The 16,223-nt window shown below is 33.7% G+C and overlaps 2 protein-coding genes across 4 annotated transcripts in view; one reads left to right on the forward strand and one right to left on the reverse strand.

Moving 5' to 3' along the window:
- chas (chascon) overlaps positions 1-16,223 on the reverse strand; it is a 168,606-nt gene that overhangs the window by 8,754 nt on the left and 143,629 nt on the right. For all 3 annotated transcript variants that reach the window (XM_073093047.1, XM_073093046.1, XM_073093044.1), the window contains 4 exons: positions 10,573-10,725; positions 9,734-9,835; positions 8,867-9,017; positions 8,193-8,279 (listed from right to left, as the gene is read on the reverse strand). In XM_073093047.1, the coding sequence (XP_072949148.1) occupies positions 8,193-8,279; positions 8,867-9,017; positions 9,734-9,835; positions 10,573-10,725 (493 nt within the window). The remainder of the gene's footprint in view (positions 1-8,192; positions 8,280-8,866; positions 9,018-9,733; positions 9,836-10,572; positions 10,726-16,223) is intronic.
- LOC140757380 (N-terminal Xaa-Pro-Lys N-methyltransferase 1-B) lies at positions 11,156-12,012 on the forward strand. Its single transcript, XM_073093048.1, has one exon. The coding sequence runs from the start codon at positions 11,256-11,258 to the stop codon at positions 11,955-11,957; it is 702 nt and encodes a 233-aa protein (XP_072949149.1). The 5' UTR covers positions 11,156-11,255; the 3' UTR covers positions 11,958-12,012.

Here is a 16,223-nt window from a genome sequence, read left to right on the forward strand (position 1 = left end):
ATTAAACTAAATTTACATTTGTAGGTGTTGTAGATGTGCATGAATTATAAAAGTTCAAGACTAAATAAATATTAACTATATGTATATCTAGGAACTGCCGATTTCCTATGAGAACTTTTGATTGTCAAAACCTACCTAGTTTTAAATAATATTTTATAATATAGATATAATTAATTTATTTTCATTACCTAATTCAAATAAAAATAATAAATGTTAACAATTGAACATTTTGGAAAATTATGGTCTAATTTCGGACCACATCTAATCACTACTCATTTTTAATCACGTTCGCTTAAACTCTCGAATTAGTTAAATTTTATCGAATCGAAACTCGAAAGACTGACAAACCAATTTTGTCAGAATGCACATTTAACATTAAATTGACATGACGATACCACAAGACGTTATTGACATTACAACACGTTCGAGACGAGATGTCATGCAATCGACTCACGTCATTTGAACTTTAAGCGACAAATTACTAAATCGCAATAAAAATTCAATTAGGATGACCCAGTCTTTATTATTCTTCACTGTCGCTTCGGTGAAAATAATAGTAGTCTTTTTTTAAGGTCAGTTACTTTTTCGTTTCCGACTATTTCTGTCTTATTTCAGTATTGTTAAGCGTGTTCGGAGATATACGAGTAGGAGTGACACTGATGCGTTTCAATTTAGCCCTCAGGGTGTAACAACGCGTATGTACCCGTATGTACGCGTATGGACCGGAGTTAAGACTTCAATACTATCTGGGGCTGATTACAAATATCCACGGGCGGCATTTTACTATCACAGGGATTACATGCTCGTCGCATACCTAAGGGTAATATGCTTCCTGCGTACACCCTACAAACCATATCACAGCCCGTTACACTGCTGTTATGAGGCAGACATGTGTTGCAGTTTCAGGGGTCGAACCACAGAGGGCTATCTATACCGTCAAATATAACAAACTAATAGTTGGATTAATCCGCGTAAAACGTCTAGTCCGTTCTGAATACCGTTTCACCGGTATATAGAAATGAATCATGTTGTCATAGCAAATTATATGACTACACCTGGTCGCATCAACTTCAGAGCGGACTAGCAGTTTGGTACTATAGATATATTTATACCTACTACATATATTTCGTTTGTGACCGAATTACCATAAACAGCTAAAATAATACCATACATGTGATTGCCCTAATATGTTTTAATAAATGTAATATAAATTAAATGTAATCTATCCATTTACAGTTGCACTGACTTAAAAAGGAACTAACATATCTATACTTAAAGTGGCGCTTAGGATGCAAATACGTTTTAATTAGAGAAACCACACTAAAGCGGCATTCTTATTGATTTTTATGGCATGAAAGAGGGTTATTGCGATATGCCTGGTTGTAACTACACCTTATCCATCATTTTTTCATCTGATCCAAAAATTTCCTTCTTCAGTATAATTAACATCTAGAAGGAAGGATATAATCATAGCCACCGCACTTGGCTGTGCGTATTGATAATCGCGGTAGATCGTTATCTCCGCATGAAAACGTCGTCGCCAACCCATTAATATCCCACTGCTGGGCACTGGTCTTCTCTCAGAATGAGAAAGGTAAGGCCACCGCGCTGGCCAAGTGCGTATTAGTAGACTTCACATATTTTTGAGAAATATTTTTTTAAAGATCTCTTATGTATGCAGGTTTCCTTACGATGGTTTCCTTCACCGTTTAAGCGAGTGATAATTAATTTTAATATGCACGTAACTTCGAAATATCAGAGGTGCATGCTTGGGATCTGAACCTCAGACCCCCCGATCGAGGGGCTGAGTTACAACGTATCACTGCTTTTTGGCAACCCTCTCTCACACAACTCGGCGGGACCTCGAGGCATGTACTATCACTCTGCTTCAATAAAACAAATAATGTTTTGTAAAAAATCGCTAATATACACAGTCCTGGCAAAATTTTAAGTTTCGTGGTAATGCATAGGTACTTAATTATTAATTAAGTGATCCCTAGAAAAATTAAAATGTGTATCTCTTCATAATAATATTATGAATTTTATAAATATCTTTAAAAATGTTTTTATTAATACCTTGAAAAAGTCAATACGTAAATAATGCAAACCGCGCAGAGAGAAAAAAAACTGCATATTAATTGGGATTTTAAAGTCTTCCGACATTAAAATCTGCATGCCATTAAGATAGCTTTACATTGCTAACTAATAATACGAGTAGCAGTTAATCAAAGGTTTCGTAAAAATTAAGTGTTGCAATATAAATGTTATTCATTTATATAATGTGTTTATGTATGTTAGACACTTCCTAAATATTTTTCATTATCGTAATAAGTATTTTAATGCTTTAAAATATGTAAGTAATATATATTTCTCCTAAATAGTACCTACATATTCTTTTACAATTTTAATTTGCATGAAGTAATACCTTATAAGATAATCCGTATATTGCATTGCATTGCATTGCATGTATATAAACATTCAAATTCCATAAATTGTACCTACAGAACTCAAAATGTAATCGATAGATAGAAGTTCCATTTTTGTAATATTTTATACTACATTTAGGAGATTTTTTTATATATACATTTCAAGTAGCATACGAGCTTGCAATCCACTTTGGTGCAGTTGTTTCCGCCCATAAACATTTGTAACCAGTTTCATATAGAAAATGATTTTGAAGAGAAACTTTAGCACCCCGGAAGACTCTAGACTAGCAACTAACTCTAACTAGACTAGCGACTAACTCTCACTATAAGTAATGAAATTTAAAAAAAATCGCATTTATAAACGCCGCGTTTGAACCGCCACTGCGATAAATACGTAAGTTTCACCTGTGTCCATCTGTTAACCGTAAAAGGGCAGTCATTGGGCCTACGCGGCTATCTGAGGTCACACGAAACAAGCTCATTTGGGACAATTTGTACAACAAAATTGTGACAACATAATTGCCGCGTACCTAACGGTTATGGATTTGTATAAATTAATAAAGTTACGGAAATAATTATACATATAGGTACAAATAAGTTTAGAAATAGATAGTTAAAGATAAATAGGTGGCAACCCTTGCTGAGCATCTTGCACAGCCGTGGGTTACAATAATGACTGCAGCAACAAACTCTTTGAATATTGCACAATGTAATTTTTTTTTATATTTTTAATAGTAAAATATATAGTTACTAATATATCCTACCTACCTACCTACCTACCTACCTACCTACCTACCTACCTACCTACCTACCTACCTACCTACCTACCTACCTACCTACAACTCGAGATAAACTATACATGAAAACATTGTGAGAAGGAAGACTGAAATATTAATTTAAAAATATATTTTACAAATAAAATATAAGTGCAGTGTACTCACAACTCTCCAACCGGTAGAAAACGTAGAAAAAATACTGACCGACTTTTATTAACAAATTTTTAATACGCTTTAGAGAAATTATAGAACAATACCTCAATTATATTTATGAACGGTACGATTAGAATATTTCTTTCATATTTTGATAATTCGTTAGACTTACTTGACTAAACAGGCTACAACCAGAATTTCTTCTCTCTCCACTGAAAAACCGGCGCCATGTAAGCTTTGTAGGTAATATGGCGCCGATACTACTTACTGACACCTACTGATAACATATTTAGTAATAAAAATGTGAACTATTTTTACCCGACCGCCAAGGAAGGGTTATGTTTTTCGCGCGTATCTTGTATGTTTATCTTTCTTTATTTTGTAACTAGCTGACCCGGCAAACTTTATACCGCCCCAAAATCTATTTATCAAATATATTTCATATAAAATATAGCCTATGTTACTCGTGGATACTGTAGCTTTCGAATGGTGAAATAATTTTTAAAATCGGTCGAGTAGTTTGTGAGCCTATTCATCACAATCAAACAAACAAATAAAGTTTTCCTCTTTATAATATTAGTATAGATTAGATTGACATCGGTATATAAAATAATTTAATTTGGACGAATCCAACGACACCTAATTGCTATATTAAAATCCCTTAAGCCATTTTATGTAGAGCTTGCCAAAGAAAAGGACTTGCTCACGCTTGAAAAACATTACCCTCCAGCCTCCAGTCGGATACAATAGCAGACATTAAAAATAAAAGAAAAACTCAATTAAAGACGTAAATATTTTGTTACGACTGAACGGCGTAGCTAAAATAAATAAATATTTTCCACAAAACGAACTAAGAAAATCGTTTTCTTTATTTACTTATAAACGGTTATTAAAATGTTATGATTTTCCCCTTTCATATTTCAATCATCATTATACAATGTAAATATGATTGAACCCATGTCAAATATTATGTTATTACAATTTACGAGTAAACAATACCTATAGAAGTCTACAGGTGGTAGAACCCTTTGTGTTTCGACTCCGGCGGCATCACCGCCACGACTATTTCTGCCTAATAAAAGTGTTAAGCTCTGCTGTGTTCTGTTTGAAAGGTGTAAGGGAGACATAATTTTCAGAGGCGTTCCAACTTAGTCCTCAGAGGTAGCGGCGCATCTTCGGCCAACCTCAGATAGGAATATCTCGTCCTATCTAGTGTTGATACAGATGTTCATGAGCGGCAGTTGCTACTTACCATCAAATGGACTGCATGCTCGTGTGCTACTCCTATATTATAAAAAAGTCTTCTATTAATATTACTTAATACATTTTTATACCCGAATCTTAAAATCAAGGCTGGATTAGTAAATATATCGAGTTGTTACGAAAAACTTTAAAAAATATATGATTGTAGAACGAATTTTGTAATTGATCGAAAAATACTAATTGATAGGAGCCGGTGGATTCCTACATTTTAAGTAATAAACAACATGTTTTTAAATTTGTAAAAATATCGCAAGCCCGGTATATTTAATTTTTATGCGACAATAAAGAAATGAAAAATAGTCATAAATACTAAGGAAGTTAATATTCCTCTATTTTGCCTCGTATGTGTCATATAGTTTTAATATCATCAATAAAAATGGCTTCCTGTATCTGCCAGAGTAAATTAATCTTTTTATTCTATTCATTACAAAGATTTATTAACCGTAATAAATTGGATGGTCCATTAGTATGCTACCAAAGAGTTATCTTACGTAAAATAGGTAACTCATGGGTTCCATTACAAACCTTATCAGTGAAACCCATAGATTAGTAAAGATTACTCACTCACTCAAAAATGTTTTTATTTGTCAAGAATTCAAAAAAAGAACTTACGATAATAAGCCATTTGTGGCTTCATTCAATTTCAAGGCGGCGAAGTATCTTTACTAATCTATGGTGAAACCATAAAAATATGATGTCACTTACCTACCTAACCACGGCTCTTCAGATTACCTTTTTCTAATTGGGAAGAAATATAGTGGCGCTGCTGTTTTATGATTTGAAGGGTGTGGTAAGGGAGACATATTTTTCCGAGGTGTTCCTGCTTAGTCCTCAGGTGTAGCGGCGCAACTGTGGCCGACCTCAAGTAGGAATATCTAATCCTATCTGGGTTTAATTACAGATGTCCATGGGCGGCAGTAGCCACTTACCATCAGGTGGGCAGCATTCTCGTATGCTACTCACATATTATATAAAAAATAGTTTGTATTGTATGTAAAACGAGTATGCTCTCCATCTAGTGACGATCAGCCATAGACATGTTGCTATCCCTGAGGACTAAGTTGAAATACTCCGTAGAATTGCATAAACTAGAACACTTACAACTTCTTAAACCAGAATACAGAACCGTTTCACAGTGATTTTATGAATCGACGCGGCGGTGTTTGCATCCAAAGTTGAAAAATAGCTTTAATTAATATAAAGTTTCATTTATGGTTTATCTAGCCATTAATAGGGCGTGATAGTAACTTAAAGTAGTATGTACGTAACTTAAGGTAGGAAAACAAACAAAGGTCTCGAACTTGAGACCTAGATGGGCACAATGTCAAATAGCACAAGTAACTTGTAACAGCGATGACAGTCACTTCGCCTCGGAAAATCATTATGATTCACTAGTATCGTCGCGCAGTTTTATCTGCGTATATAAATATTGTGTTGACAGCTTTTTTTTTGTTCTTATGTTTATGTAAAAATCGCAATAAGTATAGTTATCACCAAACTGCCAGCCCGCTCTGAAGTTGTTGCGAGCATGTGTAGTCATAGAATCTGTTATGGCGACGCGATTCATTTCCGTATTCAGAGCGGACTAGCAGTTTTATGCGGACCATAAGTATTTTTAGTTACCACCCTTGTATAATATTGTAGCTTAGTGGTTTGACACTGAGCTTCACGATCGGTGAGGGGTTATAATCCAAGACGCGCCGCTGATTTATGTAAAAGTTATGTAAGTATTAGAAATTAATCTCAAGTGATAATTAATTTCTAATACGCACTTATTGATTAAAAATTGAATAAGTATATAAACAATAGGTAGCGTAGCGAAAATATTCTAAGTCTATGGGTGCTACAATTAAGGCAAGCTGGATATCCGATTGCAGATTATTCTTACGCTTTGCAATACCTATTAGTACTGATTTATTTATTTATTTATTTTTAATTAAAAATGGGATTTTTTCGCTGGGCGAACACACCATCCCGTACAAACAAACTATTAAGCAATTCATCTCATAACATTGTATAAAACAAGTACATACTTTATACATATATATTTTATATTTATACATATTAGTACTGATGTATATATTTACTACATAGTAGGTTAGTTTAATGCGAAGTAAATAATCCAATTAAGTTTTTTATTAGTTTTGCAAATATGCAACTAACTACGAGCTAAATTACTTAGTTACCTACATGTTTCAATTAAATATTTATTTACTTTTCCAAGAATTAAATGTACGTACCTAATAATTAACTGAAGTTGTTACAAAACATAACATGAGCCTAGCTTTTTATACTAAGACAAGATACAGCTACCTGCTTTTATTACAATATCAAGATTAAAATATGATAAATAATTAGCCAAGTCCGAGTTGAACTTGTACATAGAGGGTTCCGTGCCACCAAATTTTCATTATTTTTTATATTTTTAGTGCCTATTTTTTATCATAGCAGCCTAATAGACTCTTAACCTACCTATTAACCTTTTATACCTAATAACTGTCTGAAAAGAACAACGGTTTCTCACAACTATTCATTTTCAACCTTTTTATTTTTAGTATTTATTGCTATAGCGGCCACTGTTATACCTTCTCTGCAAAAAATCCAAGTTTCTACCTATTACGGTTCAAGAGATAGAGCCCTATGACAAACGGACAGACAGCGGAGGCTTAGTGATAGGGCTCCCTTTTCACCCTGTTGGTACGGAACCCTGAAAATATGCAATACAATGCATTTGATACAATGTAACATCCATAAACAACATCTAAATGTAGTCTTTGTATTCAGATAGACAATAAATTACGCAATATCTGTGTTACTTTTCTATTCAATTTCAATATAATGCGTCGTTTGCCTTGATATAATGCAATACTATGCAAAATTGACTGCCGTGACAACTTTATAAATCAAACGTTAATCTTGAATGCATTATGTATTAACAAGCGTAGTACGAGATCCGACCGCGTGATTACTAAGTTCATGTGTTATTTGTATATGTGTATTTTGTTTAATGTTTATATTTCATTAAGCTTCACTAATTTCACTGTGTAAAGATTTTTACCTAGGCTGCATTTTTTTATTAAAATTTTAACTAGTGATTAAAATACATATTTTACATTACATTATCCATGATTATTTATTTGAATTGAATATTCAAAGCCTTGTCAAAATAGACAGTTAATTACTGTACTGAAACCAAATAAACAGATTTTTAAATAATTTCATTAAAATAAATAAATTTTAAACACACGTTGAAATTGAATTCATTTGTAATATATCTTTATATAAAAAGATCTTAAAAAACGTGTTTTTATTAAAAAATCAATTTGACGTATAATTCCAATCCTGGACTGTAAAAAAAATAGACGCGACAAATAGATAACCTCTCTTCCTTTGGGAAGTCGGTTAAAAAATGTATACAACCTTAACATGACTACAATGTGTATAAGCGCCATCTATCAAAACATTTTAAAACTAGTTAGTTTGTCTACTGGATACAAGATGGCTCTACATGTCATATCTGACTGTACTGCCATCTGTTGACGGATAGATATAATTATTAGTTTTTAGTTCTTACCATTATGACGAACGCGGCGCTGTCGTCGCATACGGACAGAAAGACTGTCCCAGTCGTCATCCATGTTTGGTTGTCCTTCTCTTTCAACTGTATAATAAATGAAATAGTAGTATTAAAGTATTATATAGATTTTCTTGAAACGTAAAAAGGAATGTTCAATCATGAACATATTAAAACTAAAGAAACTTTCTTAAATCATCTTGGGATAGAAACATGATATATGTATTCAAAAGATTGCTTTTTTATAATATAGGAGTAGCAGACGACCTGATGGTAAGTGGCTACTGCCACCCATGGACACCTGTAATTAATCCCAGATAGATTCCTACCTGAGGCCTGCCACAGATACGCCGCTACCTTTAAGCTGGAACGTCCCGAAAAAGTATGCCTCCTTTACCACACCTATCAAACCAGAACACAGCAACCCTTAACACTGCTGTTATTAGATATAGTCCGCGCCATACTGCTAGTCCGCTCTGAAGTTGTTACGAGCAGGTGTAGTCAAACAATCTGCTACGGCGACGCGATTCATTTCTATATTCAGAGCGGACTAGCACGTTTACGTGGACTATAAATTTAAGTTAAAGGTTTGAGCAAATCAAAAATATTAGTTATAGTTATTAAAGGTGAAAAGAAATAAATTTCAATAATGGATTGGTAGTTATTGTAATTACCTTCTTCAGTACGCGTCCGAGACTGGAGATGCGTGGCGACTCGCAGGCCGCCCGCCATCAGGTCGGTCGTTCGCTCGAGGTCCACCCGCTTCCGCCTCTCCGTGCCCGCCGTCTCCTCCACCACGCTTTTGTCGCTCGCCAGCGAACGAGCCTGGTGTACAAAATATAATGTATTCGAAAAAAAAAATCTACGTAAAAGCTGTATTATCCCTGTAGTTCTGGGAGTAGAATTGGGCTACGGTATCCCCTGCCTGTCGTAACCCAGCGTCGCTCCCACGTCATCGGGTACCTTTAGAATGTTTCGCCCTCAAAAAAAAAAGGCGTAGTTTGATTCTAGTGGACTGACGAACTAAAGAAAAAAACGGGTAACCGTTAGATACAGAATACATAGAGCAAGTTTGAGCGGCATATATAAAGAGATTTATCCACTATCTTTAGGGCATTATAAGGGTTACAGATAAAGAAAAAAAAATATTATTATTAAGCAGGTAATAATAATATTAAATGGGTCTGACTTTTAACGTTGATGCTCTAAAAATATAAATCAAAACTGCTCCGATTAAAAACCTTTGACATAATCTATCGAAATACAACCAGGATTTGTACTACTTTCAAATAACCCAATATAGCATTACACTCCTAATATTACACGACTTATAAAACTCTTTAAAACAGAAAGGTCTCGTTCCTTTCTGTTTTAAAGATGTTGGGTTATTCTTAACCGACTTCTTTTATATACGAATAATATTACTGTACATATTTTGCTGGTAGTTTATTTATATATATGTAGAGTCACGCCTAATGAGCTCTGTAGCTCAGTGCACCTTATTAATGTGTCTTAGTAAGTCATAAAGTGAAAGCACCAACCTCGTCTTTAGCAAGTTCCTCGTCGCAGAGTCTCTCCTGCTCCTTCGTGTGCTTCCTCTCCGTCACGATCGTCCCGTCCGGCCGCAAAGCTCGCAACTCCTCCTAAAACAATATTATATTTATTACATACATAGATTAATAAAGATTACACATAGATATAGGATAATATATCTATGAGATTACTCACGCCTAACAAAAAAATGTAACCAGTTTTGACAATTGAAATTGTCACTGTCATCTATTTTCGAGTTTGAAAAATTAAAAAAAATTAGTTTTTAGATCATTTACGAATGAAACGATATTTCTCCGCACTTTTTATCGATTCCGTGTTTTTGCACTACTTAACTGCGCATGTCGGCATTGTTCCGCGTAAATTACACCATGACAGCCATTAAACGGCTGACAGAATTGCCAGCCGTTTAAGCCTTTTAATGGCTTCCTTCAATTACAAGGCGGTGAGATATATACTTATCTATGATTACATACATATAATAAATATGTTTACTCAATACTCTATATATCTAATATATGAATCTATTCGAGATTTGCATCGTAATATGTTTTGGTCAATTAGTTTAAAATATTCCGAGATATTGTTTAGCAATTAATAGCAGAATAAATTGATTACTTTACTCTCCAAACAATCGTCGTAAAAATCGCATTTATTATGCCAAATATTTTCAATACATACATTTTCTGGAATGACTAAAATAGTAGTGTGTAGAAAAGGATTAATAATGTTGGCAATAAAATAATTAATAATTACTATTTACAACGCTTTCACTGTCCCAACCAACCAAAACTTTGTAACAAATTATATCATCAGTATTCGAACATACCGTGTCATCAGTGGTGATAGTGGTGTTGTACGCTACGGTGTCCTTCACGAGGGTGGGTCCGTGCGGCACCAGCGCCAGTTGGTGCTCCGTCTGAACCTTCAGAGCATCTCGGATGTCCTCCTCACTGGTTTCGTTCACTGCCGCTATCAGAGCCTGGAACAATTGAGAAGATGGTAAAAAAATTTGTATGCATAACTTTGGTACTATCAGTACTCTAAGGTTATATTTTTTCAAGAGATTTGGTACTGAATAACTGCAAATGACGTCATATTAGATACAAGTAAGTTAGTTAGAAAAAAGAATTAGGAGAGTATAAAAAAATCTGATCAATAAAAATGTGTATTCAAATAAATAGGTTAGATATTTTTTTACAAATGAATATTGCAATTTACCATTGCAAAAGTATTTTACTGTAGGAAATTAGATTACATACTAATAAAAATATAATGGAATGTTACGAAAGCTTTGGCTATAGGAATAAGTGATTGCAATGATACACAAAACAATTAAATTGACCTTCAAATGATATGGTAATTTTCTACAAAATGAAAATTTTCTCCAAATTAATTTATTGTACCCGATTGCCAAAAACCAAAGTATCGTAGTTGAACAAACTTATAAAAAAGAAACATGTCATAATGACAATCAGATAACATTATTAAAATTGAATTTCCACACGCATAATGGCAGAACAGATGGAGAATGGTTTTTACAAGCGAGCTGCAAATTACTGGGCGGGTGTGCCGGCCACGGTAAACGGTGTACTTGCTGGGTATGCGGATATATCGGACATTGACATCGAGAGCTCTAAAGAATTCCTGGACCGGATATTAGCATCAAGCGATCCACCAGACACGAACCTTGCTTTGGACTGCGGGGCCGGCATCGGACGCGTGACCAAAAACCTTTTAGCCCATTACTTCCACAAGGTCGACTTAGTCGAGCAAGACGCGAAGTTCATTAACGCCGCGAAACAATACCTCGGTGAACGTAATGACAAATTAGGAACACTGTACCAAATTGGTCTTCAGCATTTCGAGCCAGAAAAAAAGTATGACGTCATTTGGTGCCAGTGGGTGCTCGGACACTTGAATGATCACGACTTTGTCTCCTTTTTTAAACGATGTAGTAAGTGTTTAGCCAAAAATGGTATTATATTTGTCAAGGAAAACATTACTGTTGGTGATGAAGTGGAATATGATGACGATGATTCGTCAGTGACACGACCTCACAAACTAATGCTTAAACTATTTGATGACGCTGAACTTCATCTAATAGAAACCAAGATACAAGGAGGCTTCCCAGATGACATATTTCCAGTGTATATGTATAACTTGAAGCCTAAAAGGAAATATTTTGGCACTTATATTTATTTGGAAGATTAAATTATTTGGACAAACACAAAAACACAGACACAGTCAAACCGCTACTCATAATTCGTGTTGCAGATTTTATTGATTTTTAATTTATCTTGTTTGCTAATTATTTTAAATATTAATCTTAGTTCCATGCTCCCTTTCACCTTATCTTACGATTAACAATAAAATTATAAAAATTTATATGCATTCAATTTTAGATCGCACGTTTTGTTAAGAAATATGGTCAATTTGAGGTATTGTTTTTGACCTAGAATTTTTATTTACACTCTATCTGTAAATTAATTTACAGTTAAGGTCAAAGCTTGTTCATGTATGAACTGCTGCTATGAATGTTATAAGCTTGTCTCGTATCTGTTTGCTTTTGTAACAAATAAAAAGTAAATAACATAATTAGAAATTGCAAGACCAAAAATTACAGAGTAAATAATAGAAACCCATAGAATTCTAGTCGCTAGATGGAAATAGACAAATTGAATTCCACAGGGCCGGGCGCCTGTCGCAAGAATTTCGTAAGTTTATAACTAAAACGGTGAATGTTGCCACGGCACGTCTAACGCTAACATTAACCCTTTCCTTGCAACCGATGTTTTCGAAATATTGTTTCACTTTAAATTACAGGATATTGAAAGGAAGTAAAATTTGATTAATTTTTATAAAGGAAAAAAGAAAGAAATCCTTGTACATGACTGACCGTCTGTGTCTTTAAATTGGGATATATTTAAGAACACAATATTTCCTTCGCCTCTTTTTTGTCCCTCTCTGTGTTAGTTGTATAGGATTTAAATAATAAATTGTACTTTTAATGTAAAAAGCAGTCTTCCTATCACCCTTCTATAAAATCTTTATCAGATCTATATTTAGGAAAAACATACACCCAAAAGGGTGAAAATTGATTCAGTAGTTTCCGAGAGCAATCTCTAAAGAACAAAAAAAATCTAAAACTGATTTTGTATGGCCATTATACGCTATCGTGAAATAAAAAATACTTTTATGATGAAAATTACAGTAAAAATTGATTCCGACTTAATCAGACATGCTAATGACTAAGTTAATAATTATATTTCAGCCATTTAGGCTATAACTTGCCTTAGCATGTCAATTACACTCACAATATCAACAATTTTGAGGTTGCCCATGAAATTAAAATGTCTAAGGTAATGTAAAGTGTAAATGTAAGGTGGCTGTAAATGTAAAGTGTAATATTTTTCACTATTTGTAGAATTGTGAATCCGGCGGGTCAGCAAGGATAGGGTTATTGCAAAATCACGAAATCTAACCACGATTCACCACTTCTACGAGATAAACCTTAATTCAGTATGAGTATGAGGATGATTGTTATCCGTTAAGCAGATAACTACGTATGACCTATAACTGTGTTAGTTAGGCATAGAATAAAAATATTGGTACTTTAGTCATTACAAACCTGTACAAATTATTTTACAAATGATATTACAAATTAAAAAAAAATTCACGGTCTGTCCCCTGCATAAAGTTGACTATTCTGTCAACTTCTAAGTTTAATTAGCTTAGCTTAATAATTACGGCAAATAACTACAATAAATATTTTTGATGAATAAATATTATTTGAACTTTTTAATAAATTTTCGCCCGATTACTGCAATTAATTATTTGCACGACACTGGTAACATTTTATTCAAATTTACATACTTTCTTCAAAATTCTTCCGAGAATGTTAGAATGTATCCAAAATAACATTGTTGGATTATAAAGTACGTTAGTTAACAGTACGAATAGCTGTAATTCAAAAAATGTCATTTCATCGAACGTTTTAATTTTAGGAATACCCAAATAAGTACCGTGGATATTAACACAACAGGTTTCAACTGATTCATAGAAAAGACTCTAATATATTAAAGTACAGAATCCCATAAAAGCCACACAGACTTTGTTTACAATTTCTTTTCACATCTTGTGGTCAAAATGTAACGTTACTTCCATTCCGCAATTTACTAGTCACGCTTAGCCGTAAATTTGAATTACGATTCAAAAAGGTAATAACCAAATGATGCAATAGTACAAAAAGTTATTGCCTGTCCAATTATAAGTCGGGTTGTACGATCCATATTAAGTAATAGTTTATGATATATGAGCTATAATTTGCTTATAACAGTTGTTTAATTTTTTATTAGTCTAATTCACCTAATTCATACATGGTTTACGTCATTTTTACGTTGCGAGATTTCCTAGTTCAATTCTCTTCGGGATAAATATCAAAATCATCGATTTATAACAGTTATTATCAGGTAAAATAAAAAGGAAATATTCTTCAATTGCCTATTTTTTTTCTAAGAATGTAACTTGTGCCTATTAAATAAACAGAAAAACTAATCAAAATCTACTTTTATAAGAACAAAACTAAACCATAATAATATCGTACAGACTTTTTGTTAATTCCAGTGAAAAGCTCGTTTCTAAGATTTACCCGTAAAGATAGACATACAGTTCGGAAAACAAGTTTGATATTAAGAAAACAACATCAACAATCCTAAATAGACTAGGATTCTCTCGAGAGGTCCCGTGAAAAACTCGTTTCCAAGATTAACCCGTACAGATAGATGGACAAAAACACCTAAAACGGGTTCCGTTTAGTACGAAGTGTGTATGTAACTAAAAATATATAAATAACAGTTATTTCTATATTTTTCCCAAGTATAGTATAGTGATACTACACAAACAATAGTAGTATAAAAAGAAAAACATATTGAGAGTTGCTGGAAGGCTAGATATTTGCGATTTTTATGTAAGATATCCAAAAATATAAGAAAAATAGAGAATTAAAATAAATCTGAATCTTGACCATAGTGTTTCCTATCGAGTAAATTTAAGATTTATCCAGGTGACACCATCAAAAAACTTAATCAACACATCAATCCACTTAGAAGGATTGTATCACTAACATATGTCGCACTGGAATATTATATATAAGATACTTAATATAGATATTTGATAATATAATAAGTAAAAGTAATCGTCTGAAACTTGTGCGCAAACCGGTTGCGGTAGCGACGTCCAGCGCCCGCAGCCGCGCATGCTTAGCCGAATTCCGGCCAGGACCTTAGGATAATGGCACACTCGCTTCAAGATGTAAGATAAGGTAGTATTATATAAGAAAACCTTCTGAGTAATATCGAAGTAGTAACTGAGCATCATCATCATCATCAAACTATTTTTGTCCCACTGCTGGGCACGGAAGAGAATCAGAATGAGAAGGGTTAGGCCATAGTCCACCGCGCTGGCCAAGTGCGTATTGGTGGACTTCATATACCTTTGAGATTCTTTTTTTATATAAATCTCTCAGGTATGCAGGTTTCCTCAAGATGTTTTCCTTCACCTATTAAGCAAGTGATAAATGATATCTAATTAACGTAAGGACCAAGTTGAATTGACTCGAATAAGTATGTCTCCCTTACCACACCGGAAAACAGCAGCGCTTAACACTGATGTTATAAGACAGATAGGTGTAAAGGTGGTGCCGCCGGAGCCGAACTACAAAGGTCACACTTACAATTAAATTAGTTTTAAATTGGGCATCTATTTTTCTACGTATCTAAACGGGAAGTTGTAAACAAAACTCTGAAACAAAATTCCATGTTACCCATTAGGGAGAAACAGATCTTAAGGAAAACCTTCTTTTAAATTTAATGATATCAAAACTATCTTATATGTATGTACAATACTTTTAACCGACTTCAAATCGATTACGAATTCAATTATTACTTGTCACTCAATTATGTCTCGTGATCCATTTTAACTGCGATAGGAATCATTAATGATAAATATATTTGTGCAGTTACTGTTAGAGCTAGAGTCAAAATTGTATTGGTATTGGTGAGGCTATAAATGCATTACTATGTTAAACAAACGCTATGGATTTGGTTATTTTAGGAAGTAACAAAAGAATTTACAATGAACCTGATAGTGACTGCTAACCATGGACATCTGTTATAAACTCCAGGTAAGAATGCAGCCCTACCTACAATAGTCCAGGTGTTACTACCACTGAGGGCTGTATCTGTATAACCTAATACCGATAAATAAAAAATAGGTTTGGTAGAGTCTAAGAACTCCAATTACAAGTGGTTTTACTACCTTCAAAACCTGTTGCAGCACTTTTTAAGATAGTTATAAAAAGTTAATAAACAACCACACACCACCTAAGAATTATTAAGTATAAACTTTACCTTATATCAATCAGCTGTTCTTAATTCTTAGGCTCACTACGTACAAAAATTTAAAATAAACAGCAGAAAG

The sequence above is a fragment of the Epargyreus clarus genome, unplaced genomic scaffold (assembly GCF_041222505.1).
Source record: "Epargyreus clarus isolate Ecla_fem2 unplaced genomic scaffold, WU_Ecla_fem_2.2 ptg000004l, whole genome shotgun sequence".
NCBI classification, from domain to species: Eukaryota; Metazoa; Arthropoda; class Insecta; order Lepidoptera; family Hesperiidae; genus Epargyreus; species Epargyreus clarus.

What these genes read in the sequence shown, in the direction of transcription:
- LOC140757380 (XM_073093048.1), top strand. Translation starts at nt 11,256, where the DNA reads ATGGCAGAACAGATGGAGAATGGTTTTTACAAGCGAGCTGCAAATTAC.